General features: G+C 41.0%; 5 protein-coding genes across 5 annotated transcripts; 2 read left to right on the forward strand and 3 right to left on the reverse strand.

Annotated features, from left to right (window-relative positions):
- Positions 1 to 79: 79 nt before the first annotated feature.
- BDF20DRAFT_828309 (tRNA synthetases class I-domain-containing protein) lies at positions 80 to 3,424 on the reverse strand (the record flags this gene model as incomplete). The annotated part of the gene is made up of 13 exons (XM_053078241.1): positions 80 to 202; positions 292 to 733; positions 805 to 944; positions 1,010 to 1,141; positions 1,213 to 1,302; positions 1,384 to 1,475; positions 1,569 to 1,667; positions 1,747 to 1,853; positions 1,914 to 2,062; positions 2,124 to 2,243; positions 2,300 to 2,404; positions 2,496 to 2,646; positions 2,721 to 3,424. 13 exons carry the CDS (start codon positions 3,422 to 3,424, stop codon positions 80 to 82), a joined length of 2,454 nt encoding a protein of 817 aa, XP_052931694.1.
- A 1,814-nt stretch (positions 3,425 to 5,238) lies between these two features.
- Positions 5,239 to 9,707, forward strand: BDF20DRAFT_981297 (L-aminoadipate-semialdehyde dehydrogenase; the record flags this gene model as incomplete). The annotated part of the gene is made up of 3 exons (XM_053085127.1): positions 5,239 to 5,635; positions 5,759 to 6,461; positions 6,544 to 9,707. The coding sequence occupies exons 1-3, from the start codon at positions 5,282 to 5,284 to the stop codon at positions 9,705 to 9,707; spliced, it is 4,221 nt and encodes a 1,406-aa protein (XP_052931695.1). The 5' UTR covers positions 5,239 to 5,281.
- Positions 9,708 to 9,850: 143 nt separating this feature from the next.
- BDF20DRAFT_895190 (uncharacterized protein) lies at positions 9,851 to 10,940 on the reverse strand. The gene has a single exon (XM_053082437.1). It carries the CDS (start codon positions 10,867 to 10,869, stop codon positions 9,967 to 9,969), a length of 903 nt encoding a protein of 300 aa, XP_052931696.1. The 5' UTR covers positions 10,870 to 10,940; the 3' UTR covers positions 9,851 to 9,966.
- Positions 10,941 to 11,705: 765 nt separating this feature from the next.
- BDF20DRAFT_916795 (uncharacterized protein) lies at positions 11,706 to 12,671 on the reverse strand (the record flags this gene model as incomplete). The annotated part of the gene is made up of 4 exons (XM_053084497.1): positions 11,706 to 12,147; positions 12,249 to 12,256; positions 12,338 to 12,405; positions 12,512 to 12,671. 4 exons carry the CDS (start codon positions 12,669 to 12,671, stop codon positions 11,706 to 11,708), a joined length of 678 nt encoding a protein of 225 aa, XP_052931697.1.
- A 120-nt stretch (positions 12,672 to 12,791) lies between these two features.
- BDF20DRAFT_895213 (uncharacterized protein) lies at positions 12,792 to 16,226 on the forward strand. The gene is made up of 8 exons (XM_053082438.1): positions 12,792 to 13,294; positions 13,373 to 13,566; positions 13,659 to 14,725; positions 14,800 to 14,858; positions 14,926 to 15,086; positions 15,174 to 15,600; positions 15,674 to 15,779; positions 15,858 to 16,226. The coding sequence occupies exons 1-8, from the start codon at positions 13,120 to 13,122 to the stop codon at positions 16,150 to 16,152; spliced, it is 2,484 nt and encodes an 827-aa protein (XP_052931698.1). The 5' UTR covers positions 12,792 to 13,119; the 3' UTR covers positions 16,153 to 16,226.
- The last annotated feature ends 1 nt before the right edge of the window (position 16,227 follows it).

Genomic DNA, 16,227 nt, shown 5'->3' on the forward strand with positions numbered 1-16,227 from the left:
CTTTGAAATACGATTCGAATTCGGAAGTGCCGTCTTCATGTGTTGCCATAATTCCTAGGGGTAAGGTAAGAAGGGCTTGTTACCAAACGGCCAATGATAGCATTATGTATGCCAAGTTTACCTCTGTCAAAAAGGGCATGATGGGATGAGCCAATCGTAGCGATGTATCCATACATGCATGTAGAATTTGTAAAGTCGATATCTAATTTTAAAGTACATTTTCGCAAAGAGCGCCGAAAGAGTTTTAGCTTTCAGCTGTAAGAAGTAATCCTCCGTTTGGTGCCAACAAACCTTTTCTTGTTCTTCTATATCTGGATCATTCAGTATAGATTTGGAAAATTCGACGTAAACATCACACACGTCATTAACAATAAATCTACGTAACGTATCTGTGACATCGAACAGTTTGAATTCATTGAAGCCACTTTGGCATTTACAAACAGCATCTGCCATACGTGACAGAATATATCGATTCACTAGCGATAGTTTTCCTGTATTTCTGATTAAAGCGTTACTGTCAAACTCCAAATCAGATCTTTGTTGCAGACGTTGAAGGCCAAATTTGAACAAATTCCATAGCTTGTTACAAAAATGTGAGGTCTGAATAACGGTAGAAATGTCTAAATTGATCTGTCTTGATTGTTGCGTGTACTGGACCAGTGCGAATCTCAAGGAGTCTGTACCACAAGGCGGAATCCCATTTGAAAATTCTTCTTCTAAATTACGTGTACTCCTGTATATAGAATGTCCTGTCAGCCCGGTAATTGTTTTTGTTTATCAATTTTTTGATTCTGTACAACGCACGTTTCGATTTCTCTTTCTGGAAGATTTGAGTGTAACAAATTCTCCTTCATTTGTTGCAAGCTAACACCCTCAATCACATGCAGAGGGTCAATAACATTGCCAAGAGACTTTGACATTTTCCGGCCCTGTGCATCACGTATCTATGATATGGTTGTTTGAGTTTTCTATAAAGGTAGCTCACACATTGGTAATTTGCTATATTTACCATTGCATGTAGATAAATGGTTTCAAAGGGAGCTTTTCCATTTGTAAAATGGTTTGTTAACATGGCCATTCGTGCTAGCCAAAAGAAAAGTATATCAAATCCAGTTTCCATAATCTGGATAGGATACCGTGCCTTTGAAGAGTCATTTTAAATAAATACTGTAAGAATCATAAAGCATAGTTCATACAAGCGCGCTCACTTACAGGAATTTCCTCTCCTTTATTTCCCTTCCAACCTAAGGCTGATAATGGCAATAAACCCGACGAAAACCATGTGTCTAACACGTCTTCATCCTGGTAAATCAGGAGAGCGTAAGAGAATGAAAGCATAGGGTGAACTATAAATAATCTTACCTTTTGCAGTGAAAATGCTACATTTTCGGAATATCCTCTGTCTTTAAGCAGTTTGACAGCCTTAGTATTGGCCTGTTGCTGATCACAACCAACCACCCACAATTCTTGATCCACTAAATTGGAATTCATTAAAATGTTAGCATCGCTCGCTCGGGCCATATAATCACCGTCAATGAAAGATCCTGTAAAAAAGTAGGTTTTACAACCTTGATCCGTCTTTTGTGTATCGTTCAGTTTGATTTTATAGGCTGGAATCTCGTGTCCCCACCATAATTGCCTTGAAATGCACCAATCTTGAATGTTATCTATTTTCTAGCGGTTTTAGCATTTATCCTTTGAACAGACGAATGAGACGGTAAAGTTACGATCGGGACCGAAACTCACCTAGCCAATTATACCAGTCCTGCACGAATTGTGCGGGTACTATACTCATTGTGCCATTATCAACTTGATTTCTTGCTATTTTTGCCAATTGCTTACAATCCACGTACCTGTGTAAAGAGTTAATTGATATCTACTCAAAGCAATTTAAGAAGATAATCATATATTACCATTGTGGCTGAATCAAGGGCTCAATGATATCACCGGATCTGGAGCAGACAGCAATACGCATGACATGTTTGTCGTCTCTACCTTTATAACTTCCTACTTTCCTCAACTGATCAATAATTTTATCACGCACATCAAATCGATCAAGACCCTATATACAAAAATAACGTTAGACTTCAAAATAAGAGCTACATACCTCGTGGTCACATTACCATTAGCTCAGGTATACCGCAATTTTCGTTCAGCCGACCTGTCTTATCAAATATGCTTTCAATTGGTAGATTATGACGTCTTGCACAAGCATAATCGTTTGGATCATGCGCAGGAGTGATCTAAATGATCATTGAATAATTCGAAAAAAGCAAAAATAAAGGATAAAAGTTTATACCTTCACAGCCCCAGTTCCGAATTCCATATCGACAAGACTTTCATCACAAATGATAGGTATTTTTTTGTTAAGGATGGGATGCCAAACGAATTTTCCATGTAAAGACTGCATTAATGAATCAGGCTTCAGTACGAAATATTTTTTTTTTGGGTGCGGGGGGTGGATAAAAAGAAGCTCTGTCAATGTGATTTCTTACTTTGTATCTTTCATCGTCAGGGTGGATAGCAACTGCGCAATCACCAAGCATTGTTTCAATTCGAGTAGTAGAGACGGTAATTTCAGTTGGAGTAGAGGGAGTAGGATCAGCCACTTTATATGAAAACTTATGCAATACACCGAACTCAACACTAATCAATAACATGGTAATTAAACAATAAGCTTTCTCATCTCAATGCCAAAGCCTGCAAAACAGCTCACTTACGGCTCACGTCGTCCAGCAAGGGGAATGAGTGTGCGCCCTGATATATCTTTATAGTCTACTTCGATATCTGAAATGACAGTTTCTAATGCACAGCACCAATTGACCAAACGTGTATCTCTATAAATTAACCCTTCTTCGAACAATCGTATGAATGCATTTTGCACTGCCTGAGAACGATCCTTGTCCATAGTGAAAAACTCGCTATCCCAATCAAGGGAAGCGCCCATTCTTCTCATTTGTTGCAATATGTGGTTTCCGTATTTATTTTTCCATTCCCATATTGCTTTGATGAATTCCTCTCTTCCTAGGTCCTGCCGTGATAATCCACGCTCTCGCAAAAGCATTTTTTCTACTACAGACTGAGTTCCTATGCCTGCATGATCTGTGCCAGGAATCCATTTTACATCATATCCACTCATACGCTTCCAGCGAACAAGTGCATCCTGTATACTAAAAGTTAAGGCATGGCCTATATGCAAGTACCCAGTCACATTAGGAGGCGGTGTGATCATTGTAAAAGGTTGCTTTTTCTGTGGACAAGGTTGCTGCTGTTGGCTTATGAAATCAGCACTACTGGCTCTAAAAAGCCCTTGTTGATTCCACCATTCATACCAACCCTCTTCTACAGCTTTAGCGTCATAAGAAGCAGCAAACTCCTTCTTGGGTTTGTCCCTGAGAATAAACTTTGGCGACTCCGTTGCCATGTATCTGCAGTTATGAGTTTTCAACCTGCACGTACTTCGACTTATGCTGATGTCATGTCTAATGGGTGGCTTGAGGAGGTTTATACGTTTATATCTGAGCATGGTCAAAGTTGAGAAAATCGGATGCCACGATCAAGAAGCGATCAAAGGGGATCTGAAATCAGTTGCCCTGGCTTTTCAATCAAGACCTTTTGTGGAGCAGTTTAACCCGGTCGATTTCGTCGGCTTACAATTTCTACTGATGAACAAACTTTCTCCGACAAGGTAACCTCGAATCATTTAGAAACAGGTGAGGCCGTCTTTTGGAAATTGTTCAGGCATCACTTTTAACACTTCAAAGAAAGAAAGAAAGAAAGCCAATCGAATGCCGTGGCATAAAGTACTTGTAAATTTTACTAATGTCGTTTCATGGTTGGATAACTTTGAATTGGATACACTCACTCGCCGACCGAAGTCTATAAATTTATAACTATCAAAGCGTTTTTCAAATAGAAATGCAACTCGTTTCTTGACAAAGGAATGCAAGAGTTCATCCCTAAGCAAGTCTCCTCAATCAATACAATCAATAGAAATAGTGGAAAAGTTCTATGCTGTATTATTCAAGCATGAAAAGTATGAACAACGTAGAATCAGCCTAGACTAAGCATTGAGTGTAACGTTCACCTTTGAAAGACTTTCTGCATTATCACGGGGAAAACAATATTAAACTACATTGACTTTTCTCATCAGGCATAGCAAATGATTCGTGCTATGTAGGGCCAGTTATTCGTTCATTTATCATACTATACAAATCTATTTGCATTGGCAAGTATCTCCCCTGCGAAAAAAAAAGAAAGATTTTATTTTTCATTCTCAATTTGTCATAATAAAAAGATATAAGGGAAGGGGTCGGCGTCACTTTGCGGGTAGTGTAAGGCAAAGGACACCTGTGGAAACCCGAGATAGCAAGCCAGAGCCCAGGTTTCCCGGAGGAAAAAATTAGATTAACAACGTGAGGAACTATGTTCCTCATTATAGTTGTTAAACTATAAAGAACAGATACTACACTTGATCTTAGCCAAAAGGCCTGAGAGGATAAAGAGTTCATAATTTTCTGCGTTTTTGATGCCTTTTTATACTTTTCAAAGAATTTTTTTTTTCGGTCATCGTGACTGATGTTGAAGGAAAATTTTCAATTTCAGCGAGGACTGTGAGGAACTCCCTTCATCCTTCTTTACCAGCAATGAAAATTGTTTGGTCAACATCATGCACGGACGAATGCTTGCATCTTATTTGTTGCACAGGAACGGAGTTTTTCTTCTGGGTAACTTGCATTTTCATCAGCTTTTTTCGCATACAGTGGTGGGGAATGCAAAAAATGTAGTGTTTGTTTGCTTTTTTTCTTTTGCGTGTTACTGTATAATCTTTTCAATACTCCTTTCAACAACTAGCATATACCGTGTTCGATGCTTACATTCAATCATTGATAAAAGAGATGTCAATGCAGCAAATCAGTGCCAAATAGATGAACAGCTATGCCTGGCATCTGTCAAAATAGATCTCAACATTGGTGTACATCCATTGCAAAACGATTAAAAAACAAAAAAATCAGCGATAATCATTTTATGCGTAACCTTAAAAGGAATTTGGATCTACTAAATTCGCCTCGGACTCTTAATCGACCTTCACTGTTGAAGAAAGTAAGGGGATATTCTACCATGACTGTTGATCTGTATTTCCATCTGCATCAATTACTATATTGAGCATTAATTCAAAGAATGCTTAATAAAAGGTCCTGCCAGTAACATGCATCTCTGATCTGTCACTTGTTTTCTCTACTATTCATTTATTTCGCTAGTATTTTGCAACTGTCTCACTATGGTGAATGCTAACGATTTTTTGGCATTATGGAAGGAAAGCCTTCAAAATGTGTCGGATTTGCAAGTGCCTACAGATTATCCAAGACCAATGCCTGTCCGTACAGTAGAAGATGTTCAAGCTTTTAACCTCACAGAACAGACCTTAATGGGTCTGGCACAATTCTCTATGAGTGCCCTGCGTCCTACTCCATTTTCAATTATTCTTGCTGCATTTTCTGTCCTTCTTCAACGTTATACTGGTGATGAAGATTTTGCTATTGGTACATCCTCCCCAACGGGCAATCCACTTCTATTAAGATTTCAAGTCAATCCAGAAAGTACATTAAGTAGTATTATTGAAATGGTGACAAAGGTAAGCTATGCTTTGGTATAAAATGGGGGGGGGGTATAAAGAGATAGCATTTTACGACATGATTAAAAAAATATGCTGGTGGTTTTTTTTTTTGGTTTTTTTGTTTTTTTTTTTTTGGTTCAGGTTGAACAAGAAGCCCTCAGTAAAGAAGTGCCATATGAGGATTTGGTGGAAGCTATATACAAGAACACTGATCCTGACAGCAGAAGGCCCCTCTGTCGTGTTAGATTTTTCAATGAAATTGATACTCCATCAGAGCAATATTTGGCAAACAGTTCAGCAACCTCTGATCTTACGGTTTTTGTCACTTCACCAGCACAGCAACAGACATCATCCCTTCGCACTACTTCCTTTTTCCGCCCTGTGTCCATTCGTATTATATACAACCAACTTTTATTCTCCCAGAAACGCATAGACTACATCTTCTCACAGCTATCCATGTTGATCGAAGCGGCTGCCAAAAATCCCGAGTTGGCTGTTGGAAGAATCCCGTTATCTGATTCTGGTGTAGCAGAATCTCCACTTCCTGACCCCACCTCTGACTTGCATTGGTCTCAATGGAGAGGCGCCATTACAGATATCTTTACTGCTAATTCCAGAAAGCACCCTGAACGTGCTTGTATCATTGAATCGCTGGAAAATACTGAAAAGACAATCATTTACAATTATGAACAGATTAGCAAGGCTTCAAATATGGTAGCACACTATCTTGTGGATAATGGAATTCAAAGAGAGGATGTCGTCATGATTTATGCCTACAGAGGTGTCGACCTTGTCATTGCTATTATGGGTGTTCTTCAAGCTGGAGCAACATTTAGTGTCATTGGTAAGTAGTCGTGCTGTTCTTTATACAATGAGAGAGTCTATTATACTGTGTATTGATAGAGTTATTTCCCCTTCATTGATAGATCCTGCTTACCCACCTGCACGTCAAGAGATTTATCTTTCGGTTGCCAAGCCTCGTGGTTTGATCGTTTTGAAAGAGGCCGGAAACATTGCAGACTCTGTCAGGAAGTATATAAGAGAGGAGCAAAATATTATTTGCGAAATACCCGATCTGAAAATCAGTAGAGAAGGCTATTTGAGAGGAGGTGCAGCGAACAATAGCGATGAAACGGCTGATATTTTGGATAGTGTACGGGAGAAGGCATCACAGACGACAGGTATTGTTATTGGTCCTGATAGTATCGGTACACTAAGTTTTACAAGTGGAAGTACGGGTATTCCTAAGGGTGTGCGTGGCAGACACTTCTCTCTGACCCACTTTTATCCTTGGATGGCTGAGACATTTGGCATTTCAAGCAAAGACAAGTTCACTATGTTATCGGGTATTGCCCACGATCCTATTCAACGTGATATCTTCACTCCTCTCTTCTTGGGAGCCGAGTTACACATTCCTACATCGGAAGACATTGGTATTCCTGGTCAACTCGCCCAATGGATGAATCGATCGCAAGTGACTGTCACTCATCTCACGCCTGCTATGGGTCAACTTCTTTCTTCCCATGCGCAAGTAGAAATCCCCACTTTGACCAATGCATTCTTTGTCGGCGACATCTTAACCAAGCGCGATGCTGCACGCATTCAAAAGTATGCGCCCAACGTGTCTGTGATCAATATGTATGGTACAACCGAAACGCAACGCTCTGTATCGCATTTTGTTGTCCCTCCCCGCTCCACCCATCCTGCATTTTTGAGCTCTCAAAAGGAAGTCATTGCTGCTGGTAAGGGTATGGTCAACGTGCAACTTTTGGTCGTCAACCGTCATGACCGTACCAAGATGTGCGGCGTAGGAGAAATTGGTGAGATTTACGTTCGTGCTCCTGGCCTTGCCGAGGGCTACCTTCAATTACCGGAAGCCACTGCCGAAAAGTTCATTCCCAATTGGTTTGTTCCCCATCCTTGCCAAGATGACGGTGTCAATGAATCCACGGTGGAGGGAGATGATGCATGGAAGCAGTATTATTTGGGCAAGCGTGATCGTATGTACCGCTCCGGTGATTTGGGCCGTTATCGTCCTGATGGTAACGTCGAGTGTACTGGTAGAGCCGATGATCAAGTCAAGATCCGTGGGTTCCGTATTGAGCTGGGTGAAATTGATACTCATTTATCTCAACATCCTTTCGTCCGAGAGAACGTTACTTTGGTCCGTCGTGATAAGAATGAAGAACAGACACTGGTCGCCTATTTTGTTCCCAACTTGACAGAAGCCAATGCGAGCGATTTTGCAAGCGGCACGGAGAATGACGAAGACGACCAAGATCACAATGAACATGATATCCGGTCTCATCACCGCTTCCGAAGACTGATCAAGAACATTCGTGATTATTTGAAACAAAAGCTACCTACGTATGCTATCCCATCTGTTTTTGTTCCTCTCGTTCGTATGCCTCTGACGCCCAATGGTAAGGTCGATAAGAATGCTTTGCCTTTCCCTGATACTGCTCAATTCAACAAAAATGCCTCCGCAGCGGATGAAAACAAGGCGGACGTGAAGCTACCTGCCATGAGCCCTAATGAAACGATCATACATACTATTTGGAAGCATCTTCTTCCTGCTTCTGACCCCGTCATTGGCCTCACGGAAAATTTCTTTGATATCGGTGGTCATTCATTGATTGCGACCCGTTTGATTTTCGAGATTCGTCAACAGTTCCAAGTAGATGCTCCTTTGAACCTTGTCTTTGCCGAACCCACCATTGCGGGTCTTGCTCGTGAAGTCACTCGATTGCAAAAAGGTGATTTGCTTTTTGAGCATCAATCCATAGAACAAATAGACGCATCGGATAAAAAGAAAGACATTGTCGACTATGCTGCTGATGTTCAGTCTTTGGTGGACGAATATCTTTGTGAATCCTATCCACCCTTGGATGCACGACCTTCGGAGGGGCGTACCTTTATCCTCACCGGTGGCACTGGCTTTTTGGGAGCTTTTATCCTCAGCAGGTTGCTTCATTACCCGGGCACAAAGAAGGTCATTTGCATTGTCCGTGCGAAAGATAATGAAACGGCATTCCACCGTGTGAAACAAGCTGCCATCAATCACTTGGTTTGGAAAGAGGAGGATGAGCATCGAATGGAAGCCCTTTGCGGTGATTTATCCAGTGATCATCTCGGTCTATCCGAAGCCGATTGGAAGCGCTGTGCTTCCGAAGCCGATGCTGTGGTTCATAATGGTGCTCTCGTTCATTGGGTATACCCTTACCAGCAATTACGTGCACCTAATGTCATCGGTACGCTCTGGGCTATTCGTTTGGCCTCCGAACAACGTCAGAAATCGTTCCATTTTGTTTCCTCTACCTCTGTTCTGGACACGGCGGCATTTGTGGATTCAGGCGCCACTGTTTTCGAAAATAACAACTTGGAAGTAAGCCGTACAGGATTAGAAAATGGTTATGGTCAAAGTAAATGGGTAGCAGAGAAGATCATCATGGAAGCCAGACGCCGTGGTCTACCGGCCACGATCATCCGTCCTGGTTATATTCTAGGCGATTCCCATAGCGGTGTGACGAACACAGATGATTTCATCTGGCGTTTAGTGAAGGGATGTGTGGAGTTGGGTTATGTACCTGCCATTACCAACGACGTCAACTGCTGCTCTGTAGATTACGTTGCGTCTGTCGTTGCCGGTGCTGCTTATCACGATAAAGAGTCTACTCTTTTGGGCGTTCTTCAAGTGAGCCATCCTGCTGGCTTTACCTTCAATCACCTTTTTGCTTCTCTGATGACTTATGGTTATCGTTGTCAACAAACGGAGTACATTGACTGGAGAGACAAGTTGACAGAATACACACTCAAATCTCAAGATCATTCGCTTTTCCCACTTCTTCATTTCGTATTGGATGATTTACCAACCTCTACTAAAAGTGCTCCATTAGATGATACCCATACTCAACAAGTATTAGCTTTTGACAACGTCAAGCAACCTCGCATGGACGACGACCTTTTAGGTCTTTATTTAGCCTATCTGGTCAAGGTTGGTTTTATGCCCACCCCTTCTTCTGGCCACCGGGACTTACCAGAAGTGAACGCACAAGTTACTTTATTACAACGTAGCGGCGCTCAACATTAAATGCGTACGATACGATCGAAAAAAAAAGATGCTCCTCTTGTTGCTGCCACTCTACATTATGATTCCCTCCCCTTTATCTATTGTGTACAATAAAATTTCATACTAGAATTTGATCCAAATCGAATGCTTTTTTTTTCAATTTCTAATACAAAAAATTCAGATTTAATTACAAAACGCGTGGTATATAAAAGGTACAAAAAAAAAAAAAATGATGATAATAAATAAATAGGGATGAACTAGATGACATAGCGCGAATGGTCTAGGCAGGTGAAATGACTTGCAAGCCTTCCTTCTCATTCTTTTGAAGGCTTTCCAAAACACTTTCTTCCTGTTTTGAAGCATTATTCAGCCAACTCAAATAAGCGTTCCAAACAATACCCAATGTACTCACGAAGGGCAGACGATAAGGCAAAGGCATAAATTTAAAGTTGATAAACTGAACGGCTGGCCAGACTTTGTAATTAGCGATCAAAGCAGGCGCGTACGCGTCTCTAAACTTTTCTCTCACACCTTCCCATCGGCCGCCTGTCTCGGCTAATCCCATGACAGTGAAAAACAAAACTAAGCCGGCGGGTGCAAATAGGGCTTGATCTGTGATCATACGCTTGATAGCCATTTTATTCGCTGTCTTGGCTGCTTGTTGTTGAAGCACCTTGCTTGCTGCAGTCGCCACGACGGGCATAGGGAAGAACTTGTCCAAAAACATGTACCATTTCCCTCCCAAGGGAGCTACACAGAAATTATAGGCGGCAAATCGAAACGTTCTTTTAAAATCCCATTGATCTGATGCTGTCCATAGATCTTTGTGCTTTTTCAGTTGGTCTGGCAGGTAGCGATCTTCTTCAAACAACTGTTGACGCTTATGATGGCTGTTGTATAAGGTGATACTTTGTGCTAGACTGTCGCTGATGGCACCGAGGATACCGTTGGCTACACAAAGCGTTAAAATAGGGCGCTTGTTGTAGCATCTGTTGTAGAACGCATTGAAGGCCTTCAGTGAGTTCATAGAGAGACAAAAAATAGAGGGAAGAAGCGGACAAAAGAGTCTATGAGACGTATGATTTAGTGTGGAAAAGAAAAATTCATGGAAAAAAGAAGAAAAGGGCGGTGATGTCTTTTTAAGGAAAATGAACCAAAAATGCAATCCACATAACACTCTCATCGTTATCCAATTTCAAACCCCTACTCCCCTTCATCCAGATAACCTTGCATCATGGTTTCCTCACTGCTTGTTTTTTTTCTTTTTTTTTTTTTTTTTTTTTTTTTTGCATTACACAAGCATGTTTATTTTTCCTTGTTGTTCTTCCGTAAACTACAACAGCAGTGTCTCTCCTCATTCTGATGCTGAGTGCAACAATGACAATGCATAGTGACTCTCTTGTTGGTGGCTACCGTCGTCATAAGCTGCCATGAGGTTACAAAACCACACAGAAAGAAAAACAAAAAAGGAAACCAGCATTGATGTCAAAACGCCATGTCACTAACAAGGTTTTTTTGTTCTAACTTTCCCTTCTCCTTTTTTGCCTTTTTGAGGTAAACGCAACTTACGTCAAAGGATCTCATTAGAAGAAGTGTACCCGCCAGATATTTCAGAGCTTGCATCAGATTGGGCCCAATATCCACAGTGACGAAAGCTTTATTTGTCAGTTTGGCCAATTGTTGCAGTATTTTGTTACTGAGATCTATTGAAAGTTTTACATTTGTATCATCCATTTCTGAAAACTGGTTTTCGCGAAAGATAAAGAAAGGAACTTGGCAGCCAAAAACAAAAAAAAAAAAAAAGAAATGAAAAATAGAAGAGGCGCACAACCGAAAGGCGGGGAGCGAATGAGGGAATAATTTATTCAATTGTATGCGGTCTGTCATCGATGCCAAAGGATACTATTTTTTTTTTATTTTTTTTCTTACCAACAGAACGACAAATGGGGATCATCTATTGAATGGGTTATTTTATTCGGCTTTTTTTTTTTTTTTTTGCTTTAAAGAAAACTTGCTTTTTTACAAATTTGACCAAGCGTAAGGATCTTCTCTCAACTTATCCAAGCTTAAAATGTGCTGAGCCGTTTCCCAATTGCGACTTCTTCTCTCTTCTACATATTTATTATTGGTAATGTCATGACCACAAAGCTCCAAGACGTCTGCTGGCGGGACCGTTTTGCCAGAGAGCTTTTTGAAGACAATTTTACTGACAGCCAAGCAAGCGACCGTATTTTTGTCATCCACAAGCACAAATCGATGTTGAAGGAAGAGCCACTTTTCGTTCCATGTCCAAATTCGGCTCTGTACTTTATATTTGGCAAGGGATGGAATCTCCCTTCTGAACAGTGTGACAACACCGCCATTGTGACCGAAGAGATGATGGTCTGGTTCCATCATTACTTTGGGAAAGATTGTATATAAAATATGAATTCGGCTGAAATCCAATACTTTGTTATACATGCTATACGGGTAGAAGATGCATTGAGTAATGTCTACAAACAATAGCCTATCCTAGGATAGTAGTCGCACATGTGGATGCAAGAAAGAGACAACTCACGTTACCTATTATTCTGTTTAAAAGATGAATGGCGATGATTAATTAATACGGAAAATAGCCTCCACATCATCCACCGCTTTTTCTATTGTTTTACCATGTGCTGGTTGTAATCAATATCATCCAAATAGCAACGATGATCTTGGCTTACGACAGTGAATAAAGCTATCCCGTTTTTATAGAAATGACACAAGCATAATAAACGCAAAAAGCTTTTTCAGTCTGGATGGGCCGGCTTGGAGGGCATTTGCTTCAACAAAAAAATAGTTACGGTCAGGTTTCAAGTCATGTTGTTTTGCTCGTTTGATCAAGGCCTTCAAGAGAAGCCAGGAACGAACTGTATAGGCAAACGGTAGTGATTTTAAGTGCGTTATGGCAATGAGAGCCGCTGGAACGCCTACAACGAAGGCTTTCTTTGACACGTATTCCATCATTTTTTCTGGATCGGAAAAATGTGTGCTAAAGAAGAAAAGGGAGGAAAAAGAAAAAAAGGCATTTGTGTGATCCGCACACTCCACATCCATAAAATTGAGTCCAGTCACGGAGAAAAAAAAAAAAAAAAAAAAAAAAGACATTTTTTCTTGATCTATTTCTCTAGTAAATTACATATTTACTTTTACTCAAGATGGATGATGACGAGGAGATGGTTGATATTGACATTGAGGATTTTGATCAGGGAACAATGGCATTGAATGAAGGGTAACTTGTTGATAATGATTCAAGTCGGGAAAGAAAGCTCATCCTTTTCTTTTTTGTATCTTAAAATAAAGGCAACAAGTGGAGAGAGAAGCAACCACAGCCTCTTCATCAGTACAAAGGTCGCCTTCATTATCACCTTCATTACCATCGACGCAACCCTTTCTTCCAGACGACGACGATATGGACGAAAAATCCCGGCAATTAATAGAACAAATGCTTGCAGAAGAAGAATATTTTTATGGACGAGATACCCTAAGTACCCTCAAGAAAAACAACAGCCATCATAATAGCAGTATGAAAAAGAAGAAACAATTCAAGTCATCAGCGTCCTCTTCATCATCTTACAATGCAAAGGGTAAACATTTGAGCAAACGAGAGGGAGATCTATTAGAAAGATCATATGACTGAAAAAAATCCCAAAAACACGTTATAGGAGGTGGTACGCATAAGTCATCGGCTTCATTACCGTCCCATAAAACGAAATGGACAGAAGCAGAAGATGAACGGCTGATAGAAGCATTGGAAAAATATGGACATGGCAATTGGAAACCAGTGTCTGACTACGTTGGAACGAGAAATCCATTGCAATGTAAAAATCATGCAAGACATCTGCAACAATATAACAAAGTAAAGTCTCCACATGAATCTATCTGTGTACCTTAAAAAACTGATAAATTAATCCCAAGTTGACATATTTGGCGTTGTTGGATCCCTTATAGTTAGAGCTACAGCCAAAAAGACGTAAAATAGAACAATCCAACAAAGTGAAAAAAGAACAAGACAAAGACATACAAATACCAGAACAGGGCCCCTCAACCTACGAAGGTCTTGCAGAAGACAAAGCTGTAAAGCCGTTAGCCGCACCTATGGGTCTTGCTGATGTCGATGGGAAGAATGATGTCTTGAGTATGGATGAAGATGAGGATTTAGACATAGTACAATCAGACCAAGTGAGCGATGCGCCCTTGATCGAGCAGCAGCAGCAGCAGCAGGAGCAACCCATCGGGTGGATGTCTTCTACGTCTGATCCAGATACCAATAACCGTAGCTCAGAAAACAGTACGCCATTCATCGTATCAACAACAGCAGCAGAGAGTGCACAGTCTTCACATCCCTCATCTCCTACTGCACTTGTCATTCCATCCGATCGTGTCTCCAATGGAGATAGTGAATCACGAGAGGGCCAACCTATAGCTACTACTACTACTACGACAACGACTCAAGAAGAAGAAGCAGTTTCTGAGGAAAAAACAACGAGGGCGATATCTAAAATAGCACCTCGAGAAACAACACCGTCATCCTCACCACCCACTTCAGCAGCAGCAGCAGTCATACCATCGGACACTTTACAACAGCCACCGCCCTCCGGTCTTGTCTTTTCTCCCTATGAAATAGCCGAAGAAGAAAAGCTGCATAATCCAGAGTGGTTCAGAGGCAAAGCGACAAAGACACCCGAACGTTACTTGAAAATCCGTAATCACATGTTGGCTTGTTGGGAACAATGCAAACCGAGATATTTAACCAAAACCAGTGCCAGAAAAGGATTAAAAGATTGCGGCGATGTCAATGCGATTGGTCGAGTCCATGATTACTTGGAAAACATAGGCGTCATTAATGTGGATACGGTATCGGGCGGCCCACGCATCATGAAACAACGTACGCATACGACGACGACGACGACGACATCACATGAAGATGCTATGGACGACTTTGACGATGCAGCCGATCTTGTGGTTCAATACGACGGGCCCAGAAAGAGAAAAGTGAGAAATGAATATGGCGAATGGTAAAGTAGAGGGCATTTGTTTTTGTTTCATAAAAGTATGTACCTCTCATGCGAAACCTTGACAAAACGATTAGGGTGGATCCAAAAGAGTTGGAAGGCCGAGTGATAGAGCATCAAGTGATTGTTCGGACGGGTAAATGAGAAAGTTATCGGGTTTGTTTTGAAGCTGTTCTGTTTCATATTCATTCCCCTTTTTATAGATTCAAAACCAAAACGTGCGGTTCGAAAATTTCAGCGTCATCAATTCTATGGTGGAGACGAATTTGGACGAGGTTACGATCCATTTACACTCATTCCAACACAAAACTATCACGAGAAAGCACCGGCACCCTTTGAAGTGGAAATGATAAGTGATGCATTGGTAAGGAAGAAAAAGAAAAAAGTGTGTTTGGGGGGGTTGTCTTGGGCGAACGAAGCCAATGGATACTTACTTACATGAGGGGTTCAGTTGGTGATGGATTTCCATTCCCATCTGGCGCATACAGAAATTATTGGGTTGTTAGGAGGAAAGTTTATCCAAAGAGGCACGATCCATGTGCTCCAAGTCTTGAGTGTCTTTCCTTGTCAAAGTACAAGTACAGGCATTCAATGTGAAATGGATCCAGCGTCAGAAATGAGAGCGCGTGAAGTGTTTACAGAAAAGGGACTGAACGTCGTAGGCTGGTATCACTCTCATCCGACATTTGAGCCGCATCCGAGTATTCGTGATATTGAAAATCAGACGTCGTATCAAACATTATTCAGAGATGAAAAGACGGGAGATGAACCCTTTATTGGCGTCATTGTTACACCTTACGACCCTAACCTATTAAGCAACCATTCTCAAATTCAGTATTTGCATATTAGCAAAGAAATAGACAAGTTACACTCACATCGTAAGTAACTCAGAATGGATGTAAAAATCCGTCCATGTGGATCAAGAGTTAATTCCGTTGTGTCTGTGTCTAGGTGTACCTTATGCATGTCGTAGAACAGTGATACAAAGTGAGCATGTCCCGCAGGAAATTCTGGATCAGCTCCAAGAACTCGTGCAAGAATACAAGGATTATGAACAGTAAGTGCAGACGCGTCTCCTCTGTTGATGCAAAACATACACATTCACGAACACCTTTATTTTTTTCCCTTCCTATAGTAAAGTGGATATGTTGACGATGTATGGAGATCAGACAAGATTGGACAAACTGCTGGATTCTTTACGAGTCCATTTGTATTTGGAGCCAAATGAAGAGCAAGCCTTTATGGCAAAGGTAAAAGATATGGTGGAAAAAGAATTCCTATCGTTTGTATCCGATGATCCTACTGTTAAGCTTGAAGAGGAGAAAAAGGCGGGATACCGTGCTACGGATACCACTCAGATGGAGGAGCCTGTGACCAACCTCACCACTACAACGACTACGCATCATGAAGCCACAGCACATGTTGGCTAAAGAACGCGTATGAAAAAGCCTATTTTCAGCCTAAATGATACCCCCCTTACAAGTCTTTTTTTTTTTCAAGGCCTA

The sequence above is a fragment of the Mycotypha africana genome, assembly GCF_025528875.1.
Source record: "Mycotypha africana strain NRRL 2978 chromosome Unknown BDF20scaffold_12, whole genome shotgun sequence".
Classification (NCBI taxonomy): Eukaryota; Fungi; Mucoromycota; class Mucoromycetes; order Mucorales; family Mycotyphaceae; genus Mycotypha; species Mycotypha africana.

Coding starts and splice junctions, on each gene's coding strand:
- BDF20DRAFT_895190 (XM_053082437.1), bottom strand. CDS start 10,869: ATGAGAGTGTTATGTGGATTGCATTTTTGGTTCATTTTCCTTAAAAAG.
- BDF20DRAFT_895213 (XM_053082438.1), top strand. CDS start 13,120: ATGGACGAAAAATCCCGGCAATTAATAGAACAAATGCTTGCAGAAGAA. Junction 15,087..15,173: donor AAATGATAAGTGATGCATTG/GTAAGGAAGAAA, acceptor TGAGGGGTTCAG/TTGGTGATGGATTTCCATTC. Junction 15,780..15,857: donor GAATACAAGGATTATGAACA/GTAAGTGCAGAC, acceptor CCCTTCCTATAG/TAAAGTGGATATGTTGACGA.